The sequence below is a fragment of the Nannospalax galili genome, unplaced genomic scaffold (genome assembly GCF_000622305.1).
Source record: "Nannospalax galili isolate Female #2095 unplaced genomic scaffold, S.galili_v1.0 scaffold1252, whole genome shotgun sequence".
In the NCBI taxonomy this organism is placed as follows: Eukaryota; Metazoa; Chordata; class Mammalia; order Rodentia; family Spalacidae; genus Nannospalax; species Nannospalax galili.
The window spans coordinates 73,814-90,226 of NW_008330482.1; the positions used below are offsets into that span (position 1 = coordinate 73,814).

The window sequence follows — 16,413 nt, forward strand, 5'->3', positions numbered from 1 at the left end:
CCAGTGCAAAGGCAACGGTGGGTTCGGTTTTTTTAAATGCCCCCCGTGGCTGCTGCCCCTCGCCATCTGGGCAGCAGTCCACCACCCGGCTTTCACAGGGCCCCCTGACTCATGCACACCTTATTTCAAGGCGGGTCAGGTGGACGGCTTTCGATGCCAACCCCATGCTCTCCGCTTCACCCCGCTCTTCTGAGAAAGGCATCCATGGGTCCTGTTTTCACAGGTTACAGGAGGCCCTGAAGCTGGCCAGGGCATGCCTGAGGTGCTGCTTCTTACTTTGGCCACTTTTGGTTTCAGTTATGAAGGCTGTTTCCCTACTAGCAACTCAGTGGTCTTAAAGTCTCAGTGGGAATAGGCATCCAGGCTCATAGCCAATTAATTTCTTCTAATAATTCTTGTAGCTCTGCCAGGGTTATGGTGGGCTTGACAGCCAGTTGTGGTTTTAAAGGACTTACTCCTTCCAAAGAGACTATGGTTCCCAGAATTTTAAAGGGAGCAATAGTCTGTTTTTTATCAGCGGATACATGGAGTCTGCCTGTCTGTAGACATTTCTGAGTAACCTTATATAACTTTTCTAATTGTTGGGGGCTTGGAGCAGGCCCCTAAAGGGTCTTCACATAGCATTGGCAGAATGCTGGGCTATTGGCCATACTTTGGGGTAAAATAGTCCATTCATACCTCTCATCAGGCATTTTAAAGTTGGTGGAAGGTACAGAGAAAGCAAATTTTTCACAGTCCTGGGGTTGTAGAGGGATAGAACAAAAACAATCTTTAATGTCTATAACTATAAGAAACAAATATGAGGGAATGGCAGGGATCCAAGGCAGCCCCCTTAAGGGTGTACCCACTAGGGTCATTCTAGCACTGACTTTATGCAAATCTTTCAACATTCTCCATTTGCCAGAGGCTTTCTTAATAACAAAGACAGATGTGTTCCATGGACTTACAGAAGGCCAGATGTGGCCCAACCGTAATTGTTCCTGCACAATTTCCTTTAAAGCCTGTAGCTTTGTCTCAGGTAATGGCCACTGCTCCACCCATACCGGCACTCCAGGGGATCACCTGATAGCCAGAACCTGAGGGGCAGTGGCCCTTAGAATTGGGGGTGAACCTGATGCTCTTTCTTTGGGTCCCCACTGTAATCGATATGGCGAGACAACCTTTGTGTTGCTCCCTGAGCATCCCCCAAAATGTCCTATGATGTTGGTGGATAACCCTGCCACCACCAGGGGTCGCACCTCCCCTTTAGCTCCATCTGCATCCTGCCAGGTGAGCCATTCTTGAGTCTCCTCTGATGGGGCGTATCCTCCCACACCTAGGATTCAGGGCCCAGAAACTAGGTGCCATCATGATGGGACCTCCTCCTTTCTAAGAATGGTTCTATCAGCCCCCGTGTCCACTAGGCAGTGAAACCTCCTGCCACCTATTTCAAGATCCATCTTGGGCCTTACACCAGGGATTATAGGGACTGTCCCATTCGCCATAGGTTTTTCTCCTCTCCCAATCCCTCCTCGAGGGCATTGTAAATGTAGCCGATCATGGGGAAGTCCTCCTTTCGTCAATGGGGCTACAGGCTGCCCCCCACTTACTTTAAAGGCTTTCCTTCAATATCAAATCTGGATTTACATTCCTTTTGCCAATGGAGCCCTTTGTGACACCGGAGACTGGGCATAGATGGGGGTCTTTTTGATACCCCACCTCCAGGCTTAGGGAAGTTCTCTCACTGGGGGCAATTTCTTTTAATATGGCCAGTCTGGCCACAGCCAAAACATGGACCTTCTATCCCTCTAGGCCCCATTATTACCTGCTGACCCAAATTAAGTGAATTAAATCCCTGGGTTAAGGCATGGGTCAGAGCCTCTGTTTGCATCTGTAAGATAGCAGCCATGGCTTTGGTTTGCCCCTTCAGGGTTCCCACCTCCTTGGAGGCAATTATCCATTGTTCCATGGACCTGTCCTTAAGGCCAGCACAGGCTATCTTGTGATCAGCATCCATTCCATCCCATACCAAGAGTTTAGTGAATTGCTCCCTCAATGGGCCTGGGGGTAATTTTCATTTTAAGCTCTTTTCCACTGTGTCTATAAACTCATAGAGGGGTTCACCAGGCTTTTGATGAATTCCTGCAAGGGGGGATTCGGTAGGCCCCTCGTCCAATTTTCTCCAAGCATTTAATCCTATGACCCTGACCTGTTCTGTATATGGGACTGGAATGCCCGACTGTTGCTCCCCTGTGGCATAACGGTCACTTGAACCAGTCAACATCCCAAAACTAATGGGGACCAGTGGGTTGGCACTTGCATTCCTCTCAGCCTGTATCCTGTATTCCTCCTTAAAGAGGGCACACCATTTAATATATATAGGGCTAGGAAGGACTGCTTTGGTGAGGTCCAGCCAATCCTTTGTAGTACACTGCTGATGAGCCAAGCCTTGGAGGAGAGTACCTACCCAGGGTGATCCTGGGCCATCCTCAGCCACTGCCTTTTTTAATTCCTTCAAACCCTTCACCTCCCAGGGATACTAGGGGTCAGGGCGCATGCCTCCTGGGTTTACATTAATAGGATACGCTTCTACCTGTGGCCTCACAGAAGCCTCCTGAGCAGGGCCAGAATCCTGGAAATGAGGACGGTTTTCATGGGTTTCAGGAAGCCCTGAAGCTGGCCAGGGCACGCCCAAGGTGCTGCTTGGTACTTTGGCTGCTTTTGGATTCACTTCTGATGCATTTCTGCATTCTCCCTCAAACCCTTCCCATGATTCCCATGCTGGGGTTTCTGAAGGCTCATCAGGAGGTGGCTCTGAGGGCTTAGGGCTCTCGGGCCAAAAGCATGCCTTTAAGGCCGAAATAATAGGGTAGAACTCCAGTGGCAGATCAACCCCCAATTGAACCTCCCTTTGTTGAGCTAGACTTTCCACATGTTCCCATGTATCCCCAGTAAAAACATTAGCCCCAAGTAGCCAGGGAGCCAAATGAATTGCCTCTGCCCAAACCTTTTGAGCTACCAGATCTGACAGATCCAATCCCCTGCTTTTAAGCATATCTCTCAGCACTTTAAGCTCTGGGTCCTCAGACTTAAAAGTTGTGTTACCCATCTTTTCAGGTAAAATTGCGTTACCCATTTTTTAGGGTCTTGCTTACCCCGAACCTCCTCGATTGGCCCCAATCCGTTTTTTCTTCTTCTTTCTTTTCTTCTTTTCACCTTCTTTCGAGTGCTACGTTGAGTGCCAGATGCCAAGGGTTTGAACCTGCGATCCCCGGCAAGGTGAGGATTGGGGTGAGTAAGCACACCGTTCACCACCCCACGCCGCCCTCATTACCCAGGGACACTCAGACACAATGGGGAGCCTAGTCAAGCTGGGACTCATTTATTGCAAGTGTTCCAAAGCTTATAAAGGCACCTGGAACTCCCCCCTTCCCCCTGAGGGTGTATCTTAAGGATGGTCACACGCTGATCATGCACTCCTCAGCAGTGTGAAAGTATTCTTCAGACTTTCGAAGCAAGCCAGGCCGCGCCCCCAGTAACTTCCTTTCGGACCTATGCAAGGTGGAGCTTTTAGGTCCCCACAGTACCTGTGGAAAAATATGTTATCCCCAGTTGTCACAAGATACAAATTGTCCGTTCCTTACTGAAGGAACTATAATTATAGTTGTGCTTCCAAGTAAATAAATTGTTTTGCCTAAATGGCAATATATGTCATAGTACACTCCCTCCCATTTGACTATTTGTAGGGACAATCTGCAATCTCAATGGGTACCATTTAATTCCTTCATACATTCTATTAAGTACTGTTTGATATAGAACACTTCTAGCAGCCCTGACCAAATAAATATTAACTTCAGCTTGAGCCTGAGCTTTTACTTTTAAACTAAGTGCCCATCACACCAATTCCTCATTTTTATTTGCTCTTTGTATCCTAGAGCTGCAGGCCTTCTAATGATAAACTGAAGGTAAGAGCAGTTGATTTTATAAGAGATGATCAAGTCCAGCACCCAGTTTGTTCCCTGGCATGTTGCAGAAATGGAACAAATATTTTCTAAAAGAAAGACTAGATGAAGGTAGTGTCTAATGAATGGTGAGTTAGGCTGAGATTCCTGGATCTAAACCAAGAACTCTCACAGTTGCTAGACTTCAAGTAGTGAACTGAGGAGTTGAGGTTTCTATTCTTGCTTTCAGTTAGCCAATGTTTGAGAGCCACCCTATTCAAGGAACAGCTGACTCACTGTTTCCTGACCAAGGCTGCAGTCTTTGCCTCTTCCTTCAGTCAGTTCAGGGTTAGTGGACTGGTTGGTTTTTAGTAGCATGAAAGTTTTTAATGATAAGAAGGAACAGAAAGGAAAAAGTCTTTGTTTCCTTTCTCATCCACTTTCCCTATCATCATTTCCCTGAGCTTGGGTTCTACTCTCATTTCATTTTACCTTTCTGCCCGCATTCCTCTCTAGGAAATTCCAGAAGAGTTGATTTTCCTCTGAAATGTAGGTAAATCTAACTTTTACTCATTGCTGCTGGGAGTGCAAAGTCATACAGCTACTTTGGAAGACAGTTTGCCAGGTTCCTTTTTTTCTTTTAACAATGTTTTTTATTTTGTAATTGTTTACAAAGTTAACCTTGTTTTACAAAACTCTTACCGAAAATCAACTCTTAACCGTGTGATACAGTGCTCATGCTCCTTTGTATTTACTCAAGTGAGATAAAAACTTGATTCTGCAGTAAAGTTTGCACACTAGTGTTTACACTACTTTATTCATGGCTGTTGAGGCTTGGAAGCAAACACAATGCCTTTCAGTAAGAAAATAGAGAAATAAACTGTGGTAATATTCATGCAATGTACTAGTTTTCAGTGATTAGAAGAAATGAGCTGTCAAGACATGAAAAGCCACAAGGGTACCTTAAACAAATCAGTAAGTGGAAGAAGCCAGTCTGAAAAAGTTACATATTGTAGGATCGCAACTATGAGGCATTCAAGAAAAAGTAGAACTGTAGCAGGGCTGGGGACAGCTCTGTATTAGCAAAACAAAACACTATGGTGACTGTAAAAAGATCAGCGGCTGCCAGAGGCTGAGGGGAAAGAGGCATGATTAGGTGGAGCATAGAGAAGTCAGGGGAAGTGAAAGTATAATGAATACAGTATGTACAGTGGCTTACACACATGCATATGTGTCCAAACTTGTAGGACGGCTAGTACCAAGAGAGCCCCAGTGTAGACTATAGATTCTGGGTGATAATCTTGTGACATTGTAACATTGTGACAAATGCTCCATTTTGGTGACTAATGGGGTAGTTGGAACAGGGAGTACGTGGGAACTTGCTGTGCTTTATGCTCAACTATGCTGTGACTGTTTCATAAAGTCTCTTATGCCATGTGTGGTGGTGCACACCTTTAATCCCAGCACTTGGGAGGCAGAGGCAGGTGGATCTCTGTGAGTTTAAGGCCAGCCTGGTCTACATAGTGAGTTCCAGGCCAGTTGGGGCTGCAGGGAGACCCTGTCTCAAAAAGACCAAAAAAAGAAAAAAAAGTCTTTTAAAAAAATAGTTGGGCTGGGCCTAGTGGCACGGTACTTTAATCCCAGCACTTGGGGGGCAGAGGCAGGTAGATCTCTGTGAGTTCAAAGCCAGCCTGGTCTACATAGTGAGTTCCAGGCCAGCTGGGGCTACAGGGAGAGACTGTCTCAAAACGACCAAAAACAAAACAAAACAAAACAAAAGTTGGGCTGGTGGGATGGCTCAGCAGGTACAGGCAAGCAGAGCCTGACAACCTAAGTTTGATCCCTGAGACCCACATACTGGAAGAAGAGAAGCAACTTCTGCAAATTGTCCTCTGGCCTCTAAACACATGCTATGGTATGCATAACCCCCTAATAAATGTAAAAAAATAATTAAGCATAACTTTTTAAAAAATATAGTAGGAGCCAGGTGTGGTGGCACACACCTTTCACCCCAGCACTCAGAGGCAGGAGGACTGATAGAATGTGTGAATTGCCAAAGAGCCACAAGCCTCATTAGGGAAAACCATAAATCCCTTAAATTGTCTAACTGGCCCTAAATTGGCAGCCTGGCATTGCTCAAGACTTACCAAATAGTCAATCCCAGGACTGAGAGAGACTGTCTGTGGAGCCCACCTGACTCCTTTAGGGCCATAGATAACTCACCCGCCTGTCTGAGAAAAGAGACCCTCAAGGACACCAAACCCAGGCACTAATTCAACTCCCCACAAAGTGCAGCTGTGTGTCACAAACCTTATAAAAACCCCAGCACCTCCTACCCCCAGTTTCTTTGTCTAGTTGTAGAAGCTTGGTTCCTGCAGACAGCCTCTACCTCTCGCTGTATCTTCTTGGAATAAAGGAAAATATATTCCTTGCCTGTTGCAGGTGTGGCTCTTGTTTCTTATCTCCTACTCCTCTATCTTTCCTTTTATTCTCCAAAAATCTAACAAGGATCTCTGTGAGATGGAGGCCAACCTGGTCTACATAGACAGTTCCAGACTAACTGGGGCTACAGGGACACCCTGTGTCAAAAAACAAAAATGGGGCTGGAGAGCTGCTCAGTGGTTAAGAGCACTTGCTGCTTTTGTGGAGGACCTGGGTTCAGTTCCCAGCACCCACGTGGCAGCTAACAACTGTCTGTAACTCCAGTTCTAGGGGACCCAACACCATCTTCTGACCTCCACAGGCACTGCACAACACAAGTGCACTTACATGCATGCAGACAATATACTCATACACATAAAAAAAAAAAAAACCAACAAACAAAAAGATAGTAGGTAGATAGATACATCTAATTCCATCCCTTCGTGTGTGTAGTCTCCCACTGGCACATATTGTCTGTGTTAGAGTGGAGTGGGATGGCCTAAGGAAATTGAGAGGATTAGGACAAAAAGACTAGCAAAAAACTTGATGAACCAGGTATGGTAGCACAGACTTTTAATCCCAGCACTTGAGAAACTGAGGCAGGAGGATACCAACTTGGGCTACATGGTGAGATACTGTCTCAAAAACAAATAAGTGGAGGTTGGAGAGATGGCTCAGTGGCTAAGACTGCATAATGCTCTTGCAGAGGACCAGAGTTGGGTTCCCAGTACCCATGCCAGGCAGCTCACAACCTCCTAAAACTCCAGCTCTAGGAGAGCTGATGCTTTGTTCTGGCCCCCATGGGTGTCTGCGCACATGTGACACACACACACACACACACACACACACACACACACACACACGTGCGCAATGGAAAGAAATGTCTTAAAAAATAAGCAAAGGCAAAACCAAAATACCCTCATGCTTTTTTCCAGAAGAGGTGAATGAAGGAAAAGCTGCAAGCTGTGTTCTTACTCAGTGTGCCACAGAAAAGATTGTGGTCTGGTCACAAACATCCATAAAATTCAGCAGCCTGGATAGTCTGTCAGATTATGGAAGCAAAAGAAACAAGGGATATGTCTCAGAGTTGGAGCCCCACTCCAATTGCTCTTCATTCATTATATGGACTCTTCATTGACTGTTTTAGACTAGACTTAGAAGGCTCCCTGCATTAAAAAACACTTGGAGGGGGGCTGGAGAGATGGCTCAGTGGTTAAGGGCACTGGCTATTCTGGCAGAGGACCTGGGTTCAATACTCAGCACTCACATGGTGGCTTACAACCAACCATAACTCCATGCCATGGGCTCCAATGCCCTCCTCTGACCTTCTTGGGCACTGCAGGGCATGGGTACACTTATATGAATGTAGGCAATACACAGGAGTTCTGATGCCCTCTTCTGGCCTCTGCAAGTATTGCATGCACAGGCACACTTACATACATGCAGGCAAAATACTCATATACACATACACATTAAAAAAAAAAAAAAAAAAAAAAAAACACTTGGAAACATTTTCTAAAATAAGTCACACTCCTGCAAGTAAATGTAGTAGTTCAGGAAGAGGGTCTACGAAGTTACATTTTCAAAATTTCCTAGACATTCTGGTGTGAAGTCAGGTTTCAGAACTATCTGACCTTATTAGTTTTAACTTGCTGATTTTTGTTGTTGTTGTTGTGCTGGGGACTGAGCCCAGAGCTTCCTGTATGCCAGGTTAGTACTAAACCACTGAGCTACATCTGCAGTCTCCATCAAACTTTCCTGTTGAGAGCCCATGTGGCTAATGCCAGGTAGGGAACTTGAAAGAATGAAGGCAGAATGGATGTTCTCTAGTGCTCTTTGTTGGAACCACAAGATATTCTTTTGGGGAAGCATTATTCATCATGGTACTTATATGCCAAAGGACCACCACTTCTACACTGTAGGGATTTTTGAGGGCATGTCTTGGAATTAGCAATGTAAAATCGAGTCAGCAAGAAAATTCACTCAAATCCAAAACTGAATGCTAAACTGACTTACAAATGAAAGTGGAAGTTACCTTTAATTTTCTATTCTCAGATATTTTACTTCTGAAAAGTTAAGACTTCCACTGCAGGCTAGCCTGGTGACCCAATCTGATCATTATGAAGATAATGATCCTGTCTTGAGACAAAGTTGTCACCTCTACCCCCTTTTCTTCTCTCCATCTGCTTCCAATTCCTTCCATCTTTTCTTTTAGAATAGCTACTTGCCAGATACTGGGTTTATTCCTCCAAATGAAGGATCTTTGTAAAAACAATCACTTGCATATAAGATTGGTAGTATGATTATCCATACACAACTTACACATGGAGGAGAGAGAAAGGGCTTAAAAAGTTTAAGTAACTTGCTCCAGGAATCCTTGTGAACTACTCATCTCCTATTTCAACGTCTGGCTCAGAATACCAGTTCCTCTAGCCCCAGGGACCTTGGTGTCTTTGCTTAGCCGCCACCACAGATTTGACTCCTGTTTTTGAATTCACCTGGAGGTTGGCATACAGATACCTGTCAGCTGATGTTCCTGTCGCTGACTGACCCCATTGCCTCTCTGGGTCTCACAAATACTGTCTGCTCATAGATTTCTGTTTGTGTTTTAACTGATGATTCCAGGGTCCCAGATCTCCAGATCCCCACTCAGTCTATATTTACCAGTTTTGGTCACTAACTGTGCTGGGGGCAGGGGTGAGGTGGGTGGGTTTTAGAGTCTGCTGTGAGCCTTCCAAGAATGACGAGTTAATCTAAAAGAAGTCACCTTAGTCCAATTATTAAAAAATAGTCCTCTTGAACTCTACCTACCTAAAAGTTCCATCTCCCACCTTCACTCCACCCCCTTCCTCTGTTTCCTAGATTAGAAGTGTCCATGTCTGGCGCATGTAATACTGTTCTGTGTGTCTTGGTTTGGTCTTCATTGCTGTGACAAAATACTCTGACCACTACCAACTTGTGGAGGAAAGGGTTTATTTAGCTTTCATATCCCAGGTCACAGTTCATCTGGGAACCCAAGGTAGGAACTCAGGGCAGGAACCTGGAGGCAGGAACTGTAGCACAGGCCATGGAGGAATGCTGCTTACTGGCTTGCTCCCCTGGCCCCTGCTCAGCCTGCTTTCTTATGAAACACAAGCCCACCTGCCCAGGGGTGGCACCACCCACAGGGGGCTGGGCCCTCCCACATCACTCATCAGGAAGATGCCCCTCAGACATGGCCACAGGCCAGTCCAACAGAGGCAACTGAAGCTCCCTCAACCCAGGTGTGTCAAGTTGACACCAAAACTATCCAGCACAATCCAATTATTAAAAAACAGTCCTCTTGAACTCTACCTACCTAAAAGTTCCATCTGCCACCTTCACTCCACCCCCTTCCTCTGTTTCCTGGATTAGAAGTGTCCATGTGTGGCCCATGTAATACTGGTCTGTGAAAACTTGACAAGTGGTATCTGGACAAACAGCATTTTAAGTGTACATCTCTCTAGATTCTTTTAAGGAATTGTCCTGAAACCAGCTTGAGGATGTGCCTGTATTTGCATTAGATATTATTCCTTTTCACATGCTTCATTCATACCCTGAAGTTTACTCACTGTGATGCTTTGCCCTGGGGCAAAAAGAAAAAAACATCCTGAATAGCAAGGTCAGAAATAGTAGAGTAACTATTTTGAAGAAGCTTTGAAGATTAATAACAAAGTATGTGTAAAGTGTATAAGAAGCATGCATCTTTTTCTTTCATTAAATGCATAAAAGGTTTGATTATGATTTTAACCAAATTAGTGGAGTCATTTATGATTTTACAGATATGATCCTTATTTATTCTCAAAAGTTCAACACCAGAGATGAATGCATATACACTTATTGAAAGAGTATCTATCATAGCACACCTTCTATTGTTTCACAAAAATTTATTACTCTTATTATAACATTTATGAAGCATATCCCATTGCTGCTTATTTCAATAAATTATTTAAAATTGGTATAGATCAATGTCATTGAAATTTCAATGTTTAGTAATCCATCTTATAATATGCACCATATTTTTACAGTATTTCTCACAACATATATCAAACTATATTTGAATGAAAAATGAAGTCAGAATTTTTTTGATAAAAGTCTGATTTGACTGATTTTGTAATAGAACTTTGAAAATTGAACTAGATGGTGGACGTTTTCATAAAAATATAAACTTCCTGGGCTGGAGCGATGGCTCAGCAGTTAAGAACACTGGTTGTTCTTACAGAAGGCCTGGGTTTGAATCCTAGCACCCACATGGCAGCTAACGACTGTCCATAACTCCAATCCCAGGGGATCCAACAGCCTCTTCTGACCTCCTCGGGCATTGCACAACATTGGTGCACTTACCTACACGCAGGTAATACATGCATACACATAAAATAAAAATATTAAATAAAATTTAAAAAAGAAAGAAAAATATAGAACTTCCACATTTGGAAAAAAGAACGTGTAAGTATGTGATGAGATAAAACCATTTTTTAAAAACATTGTATTGGCAAATTTAATCGTTATTTGAATTTAAGACCTAGGTGTCCACAAATTCTATTTTCTGTCTTTTCTTTTTTTCTTCATATGCAGGGATACACAAAATAGCTCTAAGTGAAAAAGTAACAGGTAGAAATGATAGTGATTGGAGCTGGAGAGATGGCTTAGTGGTTAAGAGCACTGGCTATTCTTGTAGAGGACCAGGGTTCAGTTCCCAGCACCACATGGCTGCCAACAAACAATCATCCCTAACGCCAGCTCCAAGGGATCTGATGCTTTCTTCTGGTTAATGTGGGCACTGCATGCATGTGGTGCACTTACACACAGGCAAAACATTTATACATATAAAATAAAAATAAAAATAAAACCTTTAGTAAAATGATAGTGATGGAGTTTTTATGCCCTACAAATCGAGAACATAATTTACTTTTTTTTTTTATTTTGGTCTTTTTGAGACATGGTCTCCATGCAATCCCAGCTGGCCTGGACCTCACTATGTAGACCAGGTTGGCCTCCAACTCACAGAAGTCCGCCTGCCTCTGCCTCCTGAGGGCTGGGATAAAGGTGTACACCACCACACATGGTTGAATATAATTTACTTTAATGACCATGTAAAATCATAATCAAAACTTTTATGCATTTATGACCTCTTTTCATGAGGCAAACAATTCTCAATATTTTACTTTGAATAAACTTGATGGAGACCTAACAAAATTTGTCAGCCAGTCATCATACTTAATTTCGGAGCCAGGCCTGGTGGCCCAAGCCATGTAATCCCATTACCTGGGAGGTGGAAGAATTAGGGTCACAAGTTCAGTGCCACTCTGGGATATCTAGTTAAATGTGGTTTCAAAGAAATAGTTTTTGAATAAGTCACTATAATTCACATAGCATTACTTTCACCATTTAAAAGTGTACAACCCAGGGCTGGAGAGGTGGCTCAGTGGTTAAGAACACTGGTTGTTCTTGCAGAACACCCGGGTTTGGATCCCAGCACCCACATGGCAGCTAACAACTGTCTATAAGTCCAGTTCTAGGGGATCCAACAGCCTCTTATGACCCCCGCGGGCATTGCACGACACGGGTGCACTTACCTACATGCAGGTAATACACGCATACACATAAAATAAAATAAATAAATAAAAAGTGTACAAGCCAAATGGCTCTTTGTACAGAGGTTTTTTTTGTGTAACTACCATAACAATCAATTCTAGAACATCCTCCAAAGAAAAGAAAACCTATAACCCTTAGCAATGGTCCACAGAGAAACCCCTTGTGGGAAACCACTAATCTGATTTCTGTCCGTTAGATTTGTCTCTTCTGGACATTTCATGTAAGTGGAATTTTAAAGTGATATTTCATGACTGATTTCTTTTGCTTAGCATTTGTTTCCAAGGTTCATCCATGTGTAACATGTACTTATATGTCATTTCTTCTTATTGATGCATATCACATCTTACCAGTTGTGGAGATCTGGGTTATATCTACTCCTTGGCTATTAAGAATAATAAGCATATTCAGATTTACTATGAGCCTGCTTCCATTTTTCTTGGGTATATACAGAGAAGTAGAATTCCTGGGTCACATGACAGCACTGTTTACCCTTTGAAGCAATGCCAGATTGTTTTTCAAAGAGGCCGCACCATTTTTACATTCCCACCTGCAGTGCATGAAAGGCTCCAATTTCTCCACAGCCTAGCCAACATTAGCTGTCTCCTCCTCCTCCTCCCCCTCCCCCCTCCTCCTCCCCCTCCTCTTCCTCTTCTTGTCATTCTACAGTCTGCTGCAATCATATTAACTATCCATCGTCTCTAGAGAAGGCAAAAAACGTTGGATTTCTGGGGATTGGTAATTAGACAAGGCAGGCCCCAAGTGCTTTAGTACTTCAGTCACATAATAAAGTGAAGACTGACTCCACAGTTAATCCAAGAAGCCTGTAGGAGTCTCTCCTTTCCCCACCCCTGATGCCCCAATCCACCAGGCAGCCGTCTGACCCAGGGAGAAGAGACGTCTTGCTCAGTAAGGTCAGCTCTTTAGTTTGTCTTTGCGGCCAATTCTGGCTCTGAGTGGCCAATAACCTGGAAAAGTAGCTGGGCTTCCCCAGGGCCGCCCAGGGCTGCGTAGTGAGATACCGGGCATTCCGGAACAGGGGCGAAGAGGCTAGAGAAAACTACAATTCCCAGGAGTCTATGGGAGGGGGTACCTCCCGGCGGTCTGGGCCTACTGCCTGAGAGCACGGAGCCTCTCCCTGCGCCTCATTGTTAAAAGCGCTACGACAGGTAACTGTACTCATGCTCAGTCCGGTCCCAATCAGCTCCGCTCCTTTCTTTCCCGCAGGCCCCTTTCCGGTCCTGCTGAGGCATCCTTTTCCCCGCCCCATTCTCCGGGAGTCCGAAGGGGGCGGGGCCCCGGACAAGCGCGTTCCCAAGGGTGTGCACTGGGGCTCTTAATAGGGAGGGGACTAAGCGTTGGGTGTGGAAGGTAGGCTCCAAGACCGCAGGAACGGAGGGCGCATGCGTCCTGGCTGTGCTCAGGAGGGCTCCAGGAGTTACAGAGGGGCGGGGAGGAAATGGCTGCTGGGCTGACGCACGCGCATTGACTGCCGGCGCCGGACCTCAGGTCCCGGATTCTTTCCCCTCCTCTGCCTCCTCCGGAAGTGGAGCCGCCCGGGTGCCTACCCGTGGCCGCCTGGCGGCAGGCCCCGCCCAGGCCCCGCCCCCCGGCTCCGCCTCCTTCCCTGGAGGTGGTGCCGGGTTGCGGCCCCGACAGTGGAGGTGTTGGTTACTGAAGCTGGGAGCGGGGTCGTACCCAGAAGGGCGGCCGGGCTATGCTAGCTGGCCTGCTAGCGTCCGCGTCGCAGCCCCAGAACCGCAGTCTCCTCAGCCCGGTCCCGCGCTGCGGCCGGCGGCGCCCGGGGCGCGCCCCCTCCGATGGCTGCGGAGATCCAACCCAAGCCCCTGACCCGCAAGCCGATCCTGCTGCAGCGGGTCGAGGGGTCGCAGGAGGTGGTGAATATGGCGGTGATCGTGCCCAAAGAGGAGGGCGTCATCAGCGTGTCGGAGGACAGGTACAGACCACTGCCCCTCGGCTGCGAGGTGGGCGTGCGCGCCTGTGGAGACCTCGCGTCCCAGGCCGCTGCTGTCCAGCTGCGCGCCGCCCTTGGTGCGCTGTGGCCTCGTCCGCGGCCCGAACGCCTGCGGGAGCCCGAGTGGCTAACGGTGCGCCGGACACTTGGTCCAGCTCCGGAATGGGAGGACGGAGGGAGGCGGGGAGGGAGGAGCCGGCCTGCCTGCAGGTGTGTGCGCCGTGAAGATGCGCTCTGCTGGGTAGCTAAGGGTTCGGGGCGCTCGCTCGCCTCTCTTTGCGCCCCAAAGGGAACGGAGTCACCGCTGCCCCTATACAGTCCAGCTCGGCTGTGTATCTCCCAGACGTCGCCCACCGAATTCCCAGTCCGTTTCAAGTTGTGAAGAGAGTAACTTTGGGCTTCTGCGTGTGGTGCGGTCCTCTCCTTTCTCCCTGTGTCTCCAGGGGAAGTGTCTGGAAATTGCAAGAGACCACGGTTGCAGATATCTCCCAGAGTTCCTTTGCTTCCTTCCTTTCTTTTTGCTTAATTTTGCTTCGTTTGCAGAAGTAGACCTACTTGTTTTGCCCTCAGTATTCGCCCTTGCGTTGCATTTTTTGCTTTGGCTAACTGCGCTTTCTTAATATGGAGAAAAAGTTTCCCATTGTCACTTCCAGAGGAATGATGCTTGAATGTAGGAGCTAGGGCAATACATCTGGAATTGCTTATTTGGTAATACCTATAGGCATTCTAGAAAATTGTAACCCTGTAGAAGTATATTGCTCTGCGCTTTTAACTTAAAACAGTAGTTAGGCTTGCTTAATTAATAGAAGTTAAAATCATGCTGAGGTAGGGAATTTCCTTCCATGACTCCTAAAATCGCAAGAGCAACGAAGTGTTCATTACTCTTTTTAAAATCCTTTCAACACTTTCTGCAGTGTAACCTCAATTGTACTTACTGTTTCTTAGGTGCTTGAGTATAACTAGGGGGAGTGTATTGATACCTGTATATTACATATCGTGTCTGCATCATGCTTGATTAATGGTGCCTGATTCATTTCTTGTGCAGCTCCATGGGGGAAACATTGCCAACCCTAATGGCAGTTGGTCTGGAAAGAACAGAAGTTGTGTGTGAAGTGGATGCAGGAGCCTTTTAAATTCACAAAGAAGTCTTACAACAGTGTTGAATTTTTTCCATGGGTCAACATTCCATTAAAAGAGACTGCTTCTAGACATAGAAGTTCTTGTCACAGAATTTTATTTATAGATATATTCTATATGTCAGAGGAATATACGGATAGATATGTTTTTCCTTCTCTTACTAGAGATGAAATTGATTTCTCACCTTGTAAGACATCCATAATTCTTGCCTGTAAGTTGCAAGAGTGAGTTCATTGAATCAAGTAAGGAGGAAAAACGTTGTTAGACCTCAGCTCCTTTAATATTAGTTCTAAAACTTCTAATTTCCATTCCACTGTATTTCCTTTAAAGGAAACAACTTTAGTGAAGGTATATATTTCAAAGTGTGTAGAGAAGCTAAAGTGTATGTGAAAGAAAGTGAAGAAAAAGTTGCATTTGATCATAGAAATGTTTAGCAATATCTTACTTTTCACTTTCCTAATCTACAATGTACACAATAGAATTGATTTTATCATAGAGTTACTGTTAAATAAATAAGGCCCACATAGAAATCCAGGATCGTTGTCTCCATGTGTTTTATTATTATTCAGGTTGACAGATCTGTGCTTCTTTGGGTCAGACAATCAACAATTAAAATACCTGCTTTAGGGTACAGTTTCATTTATGGCTTTCACTAAAAGAGAATTGATCTGTATTCTTATCAAAATCCAATGTCCCTTGATATAACACTAAAAATAAGAAGATAGAATTTTGATTTTCATCAAAACCTACAAGCCATTACCACTAACTGCTTTGGCTGGTTCATTCTTGAACTGCAACGGTCAGTCACAAATAATGTCCTGTATCATAGTTCTTATGGAACCATAGTTTCTCTTTTCACTTTTGACTCATTACAGCCTTTACCTGAACTTTTGAAAACACTTAACATTTTGTGTTTTTTACCATATTTTACTTTATTTAAATTTTTTTTTTTTTTGGTCTTTTTGAGACAGGGTCTCCCTGTAGCCCCAGTTGGCTTGGAATTCGCTATATAGACCAGGCTAGCCACAAACTCACAGAGATCCGCCTGCCTCTGCCTTCCAAGTGCTGGGATTAAAGGCATTCCTCATTCTGTAAGTGTGGGTATATATCAAACTAAGGATAAGCATGAGGCTCTTCAACCTGGGAGAGGGGTATAAACCATCAAAGACCCTCTGATGGGACAGGGACATAGCTCAGTGATAAGAGTGTTTGACTGCTTGCTTACCATGTGTGAGGCCCCGTGTTTGATCCTCAGTGTTGCAAAAAAATACAACACAACAAACAACACACACAAAAAACTCAAAACTTTTAAAGCCAGGTAATACTTAGACTAGAACAGCAAAGAGGAAC

General features: G+C 45.0%; 1 protein-coding gene across 3 annotated transcripts in view; it reads left to right on the forward strand.

Moving 5' to 3' along the window:
* Positions 1-13,583: 13,583 nt before the first annotated feature.
* Positions 13,584-16,413, forward strand: part of Wdfy2 (WD repeat and FYVE domain containing 2) — a 201,624-nt gene continuing 198,794 nt past the window's right edge. The window contains exon 1 of one of the 3 annotated variants that reach the window (XM_029570555.1): positions 13,584-13,908. In XM_029570555.1, the coding sequence (XP_029426415.1) occupies positions 13,669-13,908 (240 nt within the window). In that variant the 5' untranslated portion in view covers positions 13,584-13,668. The remainder of the gene's footprint in view (positions 13,909-16,413) is intronic. The other 2 variants (XM_008847350.3, XM_029570557.1) reach the window with 2 other exon arrangements.